At 46.0% G+C, this 13,295-nt stretch overlaps 1 protein-coding gene across 4 annotated transcripts in view; it reads left to right on the top strand.

Annotated features, from left to right (window-relative positions):
- The window catches only part of LOC126254922 (protein unc-13 homolog 4B), a 273,157-nt gene that overhangs the window by 157,274 nt on the left and 102,588 nt on the right, over positions 1–13,295 (top strand). For all 4 annotated transcript variants that reach the window (XM_049955349.1, XM_049955352.1, XM_049955351.1 and 1 more), the window contains exon 2: positions 12,408–12,708. In XM_049955349.1, the coding sequence (XP_049811306.1) occupies positions 12,408–12,708 (301 nt within the window). The remainder of the gene's footprint in view (positions 1–12,407; positions 12,709–13,295) is intronic.

Below are 13,295 nucleotides of genomic sequence, written 5' to 3'. Positions count from 1 at the left end.
ACTTCCCCCACCCAAGTGCAAAGTCTCGCCACGGGAAAGGTGTAAACAACAACAACGGATTATTCAACATCTTGTGACAAGCGATGAGACATCTGGAACATGACCTATGTAATGATAAACCAGCAATCGCTTGTGCTGAATTTAAACTGAAGCAGTTGAAGCTATTCTCAGAATCACTTGGTGCAAAGAAAATCTAGGTAAGACTCAAAATGTTTTTTCAAAAATGGTTCAAATGGCTCTGAGTACTATGGGACTTCTCAGGCCATCAGTCCCCTAGAACTTAGAACTACTTAAACCTAACTAACCTAAGGACATCACACACATCCATGCCCGAGGCAGGATTCGAACCTGAGACCTTGGCGGTCGCGCGGTTCCAGCTGTAGCGCCTAGAACCGCTCGGCCACTCCGGCCGGCAAAATGTTTTTCAATATAAACTGTTCAGTCACAATATTTCGTAATTCAGTTACTGCGGATACATTTTAAATTTATCGTAAATTTAGTATACACGGAGAATTACTAGATATGCAGTCCGCATTTTTTGTCATTCGGGCGTGTTAAACTTGGTCTAAAATCACTGCAGAAGAATACTACTTTGGACTGAATATTCAGTGCTGATGTACAAAACAGGCGTATTCAGATATTTTTTCGTAAATGAATGTGTGTTTCATATCAAAAAACCCAATTTTGCTGTTTTTGCGAATGACCAACTCACTGACAAATTCTCGCGCGTGCTTTAAGCTCCGTCGCAGTCAGTTATGCATTGGGAAGCACACATGGAGCAGGGGAACACATGGACAACACGACGAACATTTACGAGGTCGGCGACCGCGCCGGAGGTAGCCACTATCTGGCAATAAACATTGCAACAGTAGAGCATACGTATTCACCTTGCCTTATGCAGCTCCACAACGGTTTCCGAAGCAGACTCTCAGGTAGATTTGTATCAAAGTATGACTTAGCATACTTGTTTCCATCACCGGATAGTTCACTCCCCTCGCACCCCCTCTACTGCCACCTTCTTCAGTGTTCCAAAATTCTAAGATTTTTCTAACTTCTTCATTGATTTCGGTTCCCTTGAGATTTCCCGATCTTTCAGTGAAGTCGCCACCGTGTAGTGAGGATCTTGGAAAGAGGAGACTGGTATTAGCTGTTAGTTACTTTATTACATATTACCTACGCTTCCCTTACTTTACATTACCGGCATGAGGCATTATAACGACGCTATCACTAGGGCCGAAAGCTACTTCGTCAAAGTCATTTCGTCATATCGGTCACACAGGGGGATATGTTCCAGGTAATTCATCTTAAGTGTTCCTAATACCAGTGAGGATGTTAATAACGAGGAAGAGAACCTGAAAGCACCCACGAAGTCCCAGTGACAGGCGGCTAGGCAATAACACGAGCCACGAGCGCAGAGTTCAGACCGCGGAACGCCAGGTGCTGGCCAGCTGTGGAGACTCCAGGGCCGGCAGGCCGTGCGAGGGCGACGCGCTGTGCGTGACGTATACCTCTGGTGACGTCAGCTCCACACATCCGCGAGCTGAGCTGCCGGCTGGCGCCTAGCCATACGTCACTGTCGCAGCTCAGTAGAACAGACTCGAGGCCCGCAAAAAATTGTCTAGTCGCCCGTGAACAGGTTGCTGACTACATATTGACATTTTGAACGTATGCGCTCATACTGCGTTACATGTGCACGCGGTCAACCAGTGCTGCACCGAAATAAGTCTTTCGAAGTATTCTATTGCTCGCGTACGTGCATAAATAGACTAGTTTGGATTTTGTACTCATCGTGTAATTACATAAGAAATTTCCGAATTTGTTGATATTACCGTTGAATGATCAATGAGGGAACAGAGGACAGCAGCTGACAACAATAGTTTTCGCTCCCAAACGTCTTTTACAACTAGTCTGGACCGTAAAATGAAATTGGCAGCAGCGTGGTAGCTAACGTTTCGAGAAGTCTGGGAACTGTTTGTCACTATTCAGACTCCAATGCTTGTTAATTTCGTCCGTAAGATGATTTATACGCACGTAGCAAATGCATAACTCATCTTCGAAATTCTAATGGATAATCTAGGACTCAGACAAGAAACGTCACAACACACACTTGCATTTTGTTTATTTAACTCACTTGTTTATTGTATTAAGTACATAACTGCGAAGGTAGCATACCAGATTAGTCTGTGGTCCGGGATTTATCTCGACGAGCGTGCGTCATCGACCACTAAACATCTTAGAAATCAAATGAAATGATCGTGTGGCATTGTTGGCCGCGAGGCCCTGTCCGGGGACGTTCGGCCGCCGGATGCAAGTCTTATTTCAGGTGACGCAAGATTGGGCGACTTGCGCTTCAGTGATGATATGATGCTGACGACAACATAACACCCAGTCCACGGGCGGAGAAAATCTTCTACCGGCCGGGAATCGATCCCGGGTCCGCTGCATAGTAGGCAAGCACATTACCACTCGGCTAAGCAGCCTGACTAACATCTTCGAATTTCATTGTTATTTGGATCATAAAAGCAGGTTACGTCCGTTAGCACAAGCGAGAGTAAACGTCACTGATTGAGGATAGCTGTGGAACAACGTACAGTTGACTACATGCATATTTTCGTGCAAATAGCATGATAATTTTGACAGTTAATGAACACTTGTAAGGTAATAAAATCACTGTAGGTCTTTTTTATGTCATTTCACATACTTGGGTGTAACCGAGACAAAGTGGGGAGTTAATGGTAGAATGGTGTGCAGGCCTACATACAGACGGCAACCCCTCTTAAAGACAAAGACCATTTCTAAATTGATAATCAAACCTCAGATGCTTTGATTTGACAAATGTCTCCAAAATCGGCTTGAAGCCTGAGAGGGTACAGACACTTACATGGCAGCTGTCGGAATGAAGTATGTTCTACATACACGTATTGAAAAAGCTACAGTCATGACAAGTCAAACAGACAAGAAAAAGTTAGTATACAGACATAAAAAATTAGGTATCTTGCCACTGCCACCTTCTCCTCTCCCGCTACTCCTCCGGAGGCCATACCAAGAAACTTACACTACTGGCCATTAAAATTGCTACACCAAGAAGAAATGCAGATGATAAACGGGTATTCATTGGATAAATATATTATACCAGAACTGACATGTGATTACATTTTCACGCAATTTGGGTGCATAGATCCTGAGAAATCAGTACCCAGAAGAACCACCTCTGGCCGTAATAACGGCCTTCGTACGCCTGGGCATTGAGTCAAACCGAGCTTGGATGGCGTGTACAGGTACAGCTGCCCATGAAGCTTCAACACGATACCACAGTTCATCAAGATTAGTGACTGGCGTATTGTGACGAGCCAGTTGCTCGGCCACCATTGACCAGACGTTTTCAATTTGTGAGAGATCTTGAGAATGTGCTGGCCAGGCCAGCAGTCGAACATTTTCTGTATCCAGAAAGGCCCGTACAGGACCTGCAACATGCGGTCGTGCATTATCCTGCTGAAATGTACGGTTTCGAAGGGATCGAATGAAGGGTAGAGCCACGGGTCGTTACACATCTGAAATGTAACGCCCACTGTTCAAAGTGCCGTCAGTGCGAACAAGAGGTGACCGAGACGTGTAACCAATGGCTCCCCATACCATCACGCCGGGTGATACACCAGTATGGCGATGACGAATACGCGCTTCCAATGTGCGTTCACCGCGATGTCGCCAAACACGGATGCTACCATCATGATGCTGTAAACACAACCTGAATTAATCCGAAAAAATGACGTTTCGCCATTCGTGCACCCAGGTTCGTCGTTGAGTACACCATCGCAGGCGCTCCTGTCTGTGGTGCAGCGTCAAGGGTAACCGCAGCCATGGTCTCCGAGCTGATAGTCCATGCTGCTGCAAACGTCGTCGAACTGTTCGTGCAGGTGGTTGTTGTATTGCAAACGTCCCCATATGTTGACTCACGGATCGAGACGTGGCTACCCGATCCGTTACAGCCATGCGGATAAGATGCCTGTCATCTCTACTGCTAGTGATACGAGGCCGTTGGGATCCAACACGGCGTTCCGTATTACCCTCCTGAACCCACCGATTCCATATTCTGCTAACAGTCATTGGATCTCGACCAACGCGAGCAGCAATGTCGAGATACGATAAACCGCAATCGCGACAGGCTACAATCCGACCTTTATCAAAGTCGGAAACGTGATGGTATGCATTTCTGCTCCTTACACGAGGCATCACAACAACGTTTCACCTGGCAACGCCGCGGTCAACTGCTGTTTGTGTATGAGAATCGGTTGGAAACTTTCCTCATGTCGGCACGTTGTAGGTTACGCCACCGGCGCCAACCTTGTGTGAATGCTCTGAAAAGCTAATCATTTGCATATCACAGCATCTTCTTCCTGTCGATTAAATTTCGCATTTGTAGCACGTCATCTTTCTGGTGTAGCAATTTTAATGGCCAGTAGTGTATATTTCAAGCTGTTCTCGATTAAAGCCACACATGTTATGTGCTATAGGGTTGCATAACTGACAAACTCTGGGACTACTGTGGAACCCATTTAGATGTAATAACAAGTAAAGCACTCCATGTGCCTTAGGAGTAGCGAAGCGGTGCAGTATCTGATGACATCCCGGTTCTGAGTCAGTCGTCAGCCGGCAGTCGCCTGTAGTCGAAAGTTGGTTCACTCAGCGTCTCCTATAGGTGTTGGCCCGCGACAGCTGAGTAGGTCATTTCAGCTGATGTCTCGTCACAGGCAGTTCAGTTGGGATTTCATCGGAGGACTTGTTTGCAAGTAACAGAAGCGGACTGTATTGCTACATAGGAACTAAAATTACACAAAATGGGAGACAAAAGGGAGGCAATAAAGGAGCGTCCCATAGTTTTCGTCAACAAAATAAATTTTTTGATGACACACGCAGGATCAGAATGAAGGAAGAGATATCTGAACCAAATAACTAGGAGATTATCACTCCATATGAGTGAAACATGAGACAGAAATGATATTGTAAAGAAGGAATTGTGTACACTGAAAAAATAGTAAGCAATGATGTCGTAGATTGAGGAGATGAGGTAAGAAATGCAAGCTTGTTGCAATGCGAAGAAAGTACCCTAAAAAGCTCATACTATTGAGAAAGATTGGTGGGGTACAAAGACCACATATAACACTGAAGATTACATGTAACTTCGTCCGCAGCCCGTGGTCGTGCGGTAGCGTTCTCGCTTCCCGCGCCCGGGTTCCCGGGTTCGATTCCCGGCGGGGTCAGGGATTTTCTCTGCTTCGTGATGACTGGGTGTTGTGTGATGTCCTTAGGTTAGTTAGGTTTAAGTAGTTCTAAGTTCTAGGGGACTGATGACCATAGATGTTAAGTCCCATAGTGCTCAGAGCCATTTGAACCATTTTTACATGTAACTTCATGCCAGTTGAGAGAGTGGTAGAAAGAAAAACTTTGATCTGACAACTAAGCGTTTAATGAATACGCAGATATGAAGAGAGTGAAACAGTCGAGGAATTGTAGGGTGATATGATGACTGTAATTAAAAAAAAAAAACCATAGGCTGGATTTAGATAGCGCACTACTGTTTCGGGTCTTGGTGAATGCTCAGGACTATGCGTATTTCGGTTGAAGAGCCACATTTTACGTGTGTTACCTGCGGCAGGGGCAGCAGGGCGCCGTCGTAAAAACAGCGCAAGCAGGGTTGAGGTGTTGCTAATAACCTAGCGCTGAAGACGTGCCAGAGCAGCAGGCAGTTTGATCTTACAAAGCAGCGCCCCTTCTGGATACAAACTGGTCACTCAGCCCCTAGGAGCAACGTGAGGTGTCCAGCAGGGACTTCAGTCTAACAGCTGCTCAAGACTTTCAAAAGACGTTGCTACTTACTTTATATTAGGCTCTGCATTAGGCAGACTCTGAGATATCTAAGTATTTCTTCTTCATATTTTTGGTTGATTAATCTACAGGGGCTAGAGAAAAGTATGGAAACACTGCAAAAAATGCATGCTTGAATATAAATACTTATGATAGCCAAGCCTGCAGGGTGCGCTGTTGTATATGAGCACGAACGGCGCCATTGCGATGTCCTCAATACGTTGCAAGTACACTGTTCTGTGTACTTGTGAGTGCTTTATGTCAGGGCTAAGTGAATTCGATCTTGGACATATTGTTAGCGCTCGTATGGTTGGTGCTTCCGTAACCAAGGTAGCCGAAGCGTTCAGTGTTTCAAGAGGAACCGTATCGAAGATATATACCGAATACATCGCGGACGAAAGTGTGAGTTCAGTGACAGTGACAGACGGTCATTGATGACTTTGACAAAAAAATAAGTCTCTTCAGAACTGAAGGTCGCAGTCGCGAACCCTGTCAGGGATCTGCATAAGCAGGGAATTGCAGGTCAAACTGGAATTCCAAAACCGCTCGTCAGTGATGAAATGACCGCTACAGGAAAACGTGTCACTGAAGCATAAGACCTGGATTGTGGAGCAGTGGAAAAAAAAGTCATTTGGTCGGATGAGTGTTGTTGCACACGGTTCCCAGTTATTGACAGAGTTCATGTCCCAAGGGTGAAGCTTGGCTGGGGCTCGGTAAAGATTTGGTAAGTCATGTAGTGGTTCTCCATGGGCCCCAAGGTGACTCTGCAAGGCAGCATCACTGTCAAGGATTATGTGACAATTTTGGCTGATCAGGTCCGCCACGTCGTACATTGTTGATTCCCCAATGATGATGCAGCGCTCCAGGATGACGAGGCTCCTGTTCACACAACTCGCGTCGTCCAGGACTCGTTCTGCGAGCACGAGGATGAATTGCCGCGTCACCACTGACCACCACAATCATTTGCAGGAAGAATGGTAAAAGATTGCCTTGAAAACCATGCAGGCTCTGTATCCATCGATTCGGAGACGACAGGAAGCTGTTTTGAAACATCCGCTTTCCTACACCGTGTTAGGTCTAGTAGATAGTGTCGGAAGTTCCATGCGGCTTTTCGCGGATGATGCTGTAGTATACAGAGAAGTTGCAGCATTAGAAAATTGTAGCGAAATGCAGGAAGATCTACAGCGGATAGGCATTTGGTGCAGGGAGTGGAAACTGACCCTTAACATAGACAAATGTAATGTATTGACAATACATAGAAGGAAGGATCCTTTAGTGTACGATTATACGAGTATCATAGCGGAACAAACACTGGTAGCAGTTACTTCTGTAAAATATCTGGGAGTATGCGTGCGGAACGATTTGAAATGGAATGATCATATAAAATTAATTGTTGGTAAGGCGGTTACCAGGTTGAGATTCATTGGGAGAGTCCTTAGAAAATGTAGTCCATCAACAAAGGAGGTGGCTTACAAAACACTCGTTCGACCTATACTTGAGTATTGCTCATCAGTGTGGGATCCGTACCAGATCGGGTTGACGGAGGAGATAGAGAAGATCCAAAGAAGAGCGGCGCGTTTCGTCACAGGGTTATTTGGTAAGCGTGATAGCGTTACGGAGATGTTTAGCAAACTCAAGTGGCAGACTCTGCAAGAGAGGCGCTCTGCATCGCGGTATAGCTTGCTGTCCATGTTTTGAGAGGGTGCGTTTCTGGATGAGGTATCGAATATATTGCTTCCCCCTACTTATACCTCCCGAGGAGATCACGAATGTAAAATTAGAGAGATTCGAGTGCGCACCGAGGCTTTCCGGCAGTCATTCTTCCCGCGAACCATACACGACTGGAACAGGAAGGGGAGGTAATGACAGTGGCGTGTAAAGTGCCCTCCGCCACACACCGTTGGGTGGCTTGCGGGGTATGTAGATGTAGAATTGTTTTTAGTTTCCATATTTTTTCCCAACCTCAATAATTTTAAAAAAAGAGAGTTGATACTTTGATAAAATTGGGACACTGTTCTGCTATCATTCGATACGTATATGATTTCGATTGACTGATTTCTAAATAGAGAGAGAGAATTCCAGTGTTGTTTGTAAATACAACAGATAAAAGTGACGGAAGTAATCCACCGAGACATGCACGCTGCCGCTGATCAACAACTCCTTGACGCCACGTTCGGATATTTAAGCAACACTGCAGGCGGCACCGCATACATTTTCCCCGTGTTGTGGTGCAGCGGACAGTAAAAATAACGCGAACACAGTGTGGCGTGCGTCATATCCGTCAGATTCCTGGCGAGCTCGGCGGGCGGCAGACGCCTGCTCCCCGTTCCCCGCCCACGTTAAACTTCCCACGTGCCCGCCCTGACTCTCGCGTGCAGGGCTGTTTTCTTCAGCTCTTCGTTCCCAAAATGTTGCCAGCATCCTTCGCGAAATAATGTTACAGAGCGGAAGTCGATAGAGAAAGCTACTTTCGCTTGTTACCTTCCTAGCCTTTCCATTTCGTCTTTCAGTGCCATTCTAATTTCGTACAGTATTTACACTGAGGTGAAAAGCAAAGTCATCGGCGGTAGTATCGTGTGCACAGGAAATAAGAGCACTGCATTGGCAAAGCTGTCTTTTGTACTCAAGTGATTCGTGTGAAAAGGTTTCCAGCGTGGTTACGTTCGCATGATGGGAATTAAGACTTTGAATGCGGAATGGCGGATGGAGTTAGAGACATAGGAGGTTCCATTTCGGAAATCGTTAGGGAATTCAATATTCCGAGATCCACAGGTCAAGGGTGCGCCCAGAATACGAGATTCCAGGCATTATCTCTCGTGACGGACAACGTAGTCCACCGAAGGACAATTGGAGCGAATGATTTGGCCACTCAAATCGCCCGACATGAATCCCCCCCCCCCCAAAAAAAAAAAAAAAAAACGTTTATGGGACGTAATGGAGAGGTAAGTCCTAGCACAAAATCCTGTACCGGCAACCCTTTCGCAATTGTGGACAGCTATGGAGGCAGTATGGCTCAGTATTTAAGCAGACGCCGGCCGGAGTGGCCGAGCGGTTCTGGGCGCTACAGTCAAAACCGCGGGACCGCTACGGTCGCAGTTTCGAATCCTGCCTCGGGCATGGATGTGTGTGATGTCCTTAGGTTAGTTAGGTTTAAGTAGTTCTAAGTTCTAGGGGACTGATGACCTCAGAAGTCAAGTCCCATAGTGCTCAGAGCCATTTGAACCATTTAAGCAGACTTCTTCCAACGACTTGCTGATTCCAAGCCACGTATAACTGCTTTACACCTGGCAAAAGGCGGTTCGACACTATATTAGGAGATATGTTACTTTATAGGCCATCTATAGAATGCACTAGAAAGGAACGGAATCGACAGTAAAAGTTTCACACACACAAATTGCCGGACGACGTCATCACTGGTAACTCGCCTTTATATTGTACGTCGTAAGGTACATATTGGCTTGTCGCTTTCGCAGTAGGTATTTGTTCACACTCCATATGTTTGGAAGCAAAGATTCTGGCAGCGAATGTTCTCGAAACAATCAAGCTAGGAAGAATAGGCGCATAGAATTCATCATTTAAATTTCAAATGGTTCAAATGGCTCTGAGCACTATGGGACTTAACATCTGAGGTCATCAGTCCCCTAGAGCTTAGAACTACTTAAACCTAACTAACCTAAGGACATAACACACATCCATGCCCGAGGCAGGATTCGAAACTGCGACCGTAGCGGTATCTCGGTTCCAGACTGAAGCGCCTAGAACCGCTCGGCCATAGACCGGCCCCATCATTTAAGGAAGAAAACCACAATTGTAATTTTTTTATATCATAAGATGGCATTTTCTTGTATATGTGTATTATCAGTTTAAATAAAACTTTCTTAAACTTTGCATGTGACTTGATTATTTTTTATTACGGTAAAAGTAAAGGCAGCTCAAGATACTTTTAGCGCCCCCTCCTTGAGGTTTTCCTGTAACTGCCACTAGTTTTAATAACGAATGAAGAGGTAATAAACCGAGTTGGGGAGACAAGTGCTTTATGGCAAAATTTAAAAGAAGAAGTGATCATTTGATAGGACGCATCCTGGTATATTCATTTGGCAGCGGAGCGAGATGTGAAGGACAAAAATATAGGATTCCAAGGTTTGACCAGTAAGTAAGTTCAAGCAGTTGCACATTGCAGTGGCTAAGCATTTCTGGAGAGGCTTGCACAGCATATACTAGAATGGAGAGACGAACTAAACCACTCCTCGGACTGCAGACCACAATAACAAAAGCAGTGATCCAGTTGTCTAGCAAGTGCGAAGCAATACTAAGGCAACCGGTTTCCATAGAGCACATTCCTTCAGGCAAGAAATGTGAGGAGCAAAACGGGTAGCCTTACATTTATGTTTTGCTGTACTCTGACGTCTTCTAGACACGTAGAGTGTCTTGTGAGCCATGTGAAGGTTTATGTGACCCACTTACGAAGACGAACTGAAGTAGGCAGTGTTGGGATGCCCTGCGGGCGGCCCATGACTCATCACATTCGCGATATATGACCCCAGGATATAATCTTCCAGCCATATTTGTTAATCTAAATATGCTGCTTCAAGGCTGACATGAGGCTCAGAATTTTTCCGTTGACTGCAGTCCACAGTTTGCACAGAAATGGTATTTTATCACTTTCTCAGGTCACACGAAATATCTGTGGAAAGAAAATAAACGTAAGCTTGGCCCTGACAAAACTACCTTCTATGGGACAGATCTGTCGTTGGATTTTTTCGAATAAAATATACGAGAATTATCAGAAAATAAGACGTTTTGAGATAAAAAATTAAAAAATACGGAAAAACCATGTTTTATTATATACATTCAATGAATTACATACATTCGTTTGGGGGTTAGCGTTTTATATAGTGTTTCCTGGAAAAACAAAACCGTCTCTTAAAGGTAAGTCTGTAAGCAATAAGAAGAAATTCTTAAATTCAGTATCGGTCTTACTGACTAAACGCATCACTGTAAATTATTGCAGCGCTTCGACGTCAACTTTTCTACATTTCCATATCCTCGGTCAAAAGTAACACAATTCGCAGTGCTGTGTGTACCTCACCAAGCAAACGTACACTGACAGCATGGAGACCGCATGCCATATTCTTCTTGTGTAGCGTTCCTCCAGAATAGTGCCAGGATCTGTTGAGTGGATTCGCTGTCTTCATTCCGTTCGATCGTGGATCATGTCTGAAGGAAGATTTACAGCCTTTAGGTCGTTGTGGAGATTGTCACCGCATTGCTGTCTTTGTCATCCCTTGCTTCTCTCTCGTACGACTTCAACTGTGTATGTTTGCTTTTGCAATGGTATCGCCCTCTTGAGAGCAGCACATGTCCAAACCATTGCAGACGGCTTTCTCGCATTTTCTTCTCTGTATCGGTGCGACCCCGAAACATTGCCCGATAGTGTCGTTCGGAACTTGATCCAGTCGAGTGATGCCACCTGTGCGTCTAAGCATCTTAGTCTCAGTGACCCCCGATCGTCGTTCTGTCTCTTTTTGTAACTGGACAACACTCGAGGTCGTAGAGAGCAACAGGAAGAGTGATAGCCCGGTAAATATTGACTTCAGATGGTCCTTAAGCCGACGATCGCAATTGGAGACTTTTTTCACTTAGCACTTCATCGTGGCTGGGAGCGTCCTTTTGTTGGCGTCGTCTGCAAGCTGTCCATCGCCGGAGATTATAGAAGCAAGATACTTAAATTCTGATACTGCGGGTAGGTCTTCTCCGCCAACGCTGATGGTCCCAACGTCTCGCGCATCTGATGCCACGTACTCAGTTTTCATTCTGCTGAGACGCAGGCCATATCGCGCGAGTCGGAGGTTCCACTCTTGTGTTCATTGTTGGAGATCAAACTTGTTCTCCACAGCCAACATGACATCAGCATAGAGAAGTATACATGGCAGTGGCATGTGCAGGTCTGATGTGACAGTGGTGATAAGGCTGAGCCTTGGTGGATTCATACTGTGATGCGAAAGAAATTTGACGCTCCTGCAGCCACTTGGACATACCTCCTCGGTTGTACATACAGAAGCCGTACGCAGTAGACTAGGTACTCTTGGAATGCCATGGTCTCGAAGCGCTAACCACATCACGGCATCTGGTATCCGATCGAAAGCCTTTCCGAGGTCTAGAAAAGCACTGTACAGCGGCTTGTTCTTTTCGCAGTATATTCAACGAGCAGCCGCGCAGTATCGATTGCGTCAGTTGTGCTACAATTTTTCATAAATCCAGCTCGATTCTTTGTGATCTGAGCCATCTCGCGAATCCTTTTGTCGAGAAAGCGTTCAAAGATCTTCATCGCATGTCTCAGTAATCTGACTGGGCGTTAATCAGAACACTGAGCAGGGCTTCCTTTCTTTTTGAAGGTTGGTGCAGTGATGCTCCACGGCCAATCTGTTGGTATTCTAATGATGAAGTGTAAACAGATCATGCTTTTCCCATTTCTTTCATCGGCTACTGTATGTTCACGGGAGCCCCAACTGTGATCTAATGGAAGTGCTCTGTGCCTGTTTCAGAATCCAGGAGTTGGATGGCGGGTTCTTCGAGAAATTCGGCTCGCTGCTGAAGGAGCAGGCGGACGAGGAGGCGGCTGCGGACGAGCGCGCCCTGCAGGGCGGCTCTGGCGATGGCGGCGCTGATGCTGGCCACGGAGCCGACGTGAAGGCGGGGGAGGACGCCGCCGCCGCTGCCGGCGATGGCGATGGCGATGGCGATGGCGAGGCAGAGGGCGGCGCCCAGCCACCGACCACGGACTCAGACTCTGAGCCCGAAGAGACGGACAAGCAGCAGTTCATCTCGGACGCCATGGGCTGGAACGTGAGTACCCTCTGTGTCTGTCGACGCGCACACTGCCTGCCGATCTGCTGCTCTAATGGAATATGAGGTTCTCCAGACAACGCTGCCGATGTACAGTTACGGGGAGAACCATGATCCAATTTGCGAGGTACTTAGCTCAGTGGAAGAGCAGCCAAAATCAAATCTTTTAGTCAATTGTATTTCATCTCTATTCGATGTACGAGGTCTGTTCAAAAAATTACAGAACTTACCCCAAAAATTTTTCTACTCTTACCTTTCACTTATTGTGCATAGTCTCCTTCAAAATACTTTCCTCCACAATTGATACACCGCTCCCAACGAAGTTTACCCTCCCGGAAGCAGTCTTGGTACGCCCCTTGCTGGGTCTGGTGAAGAGCCGTCGTCTGCGAATTTCTTTTTTTTATCGCGTCTATCGTTGCAAATCTTTGTTCTTTCAACGCAAGAGGCAGGTCTGGAGAGTACAGAGGATGAGGCAGAACAGTGATTTCGTTTTTTGTGCAATATTCACGCTCCAACACGGATGAATGTGCTGATGCGTTATCGTGGTGCAAGAGCATTGAATTATCCTCGCACATTTCAGGCCGTTT

Source organism: Schistocerca nitens, chromosome 1 (genome assembly GCF_023898315.1).
Source record: "Schistocerca nitens isolate TAMUIC-IGC-003100 chromosome 1, iqSchNite1.1, whole genome shotgun sequence".
Lineage (NCBI taxonomy): Eukaryota > Metazoa > Arthropoda > Insecta > Orthoptera > Acrididae > Schistocerca > Schistocerca nitens.
The sequence above is the reverse complement of the archived record's forward strand: the minus strand, read 5'-3'. Positions and strand labels throughout refer to the sequence as shown.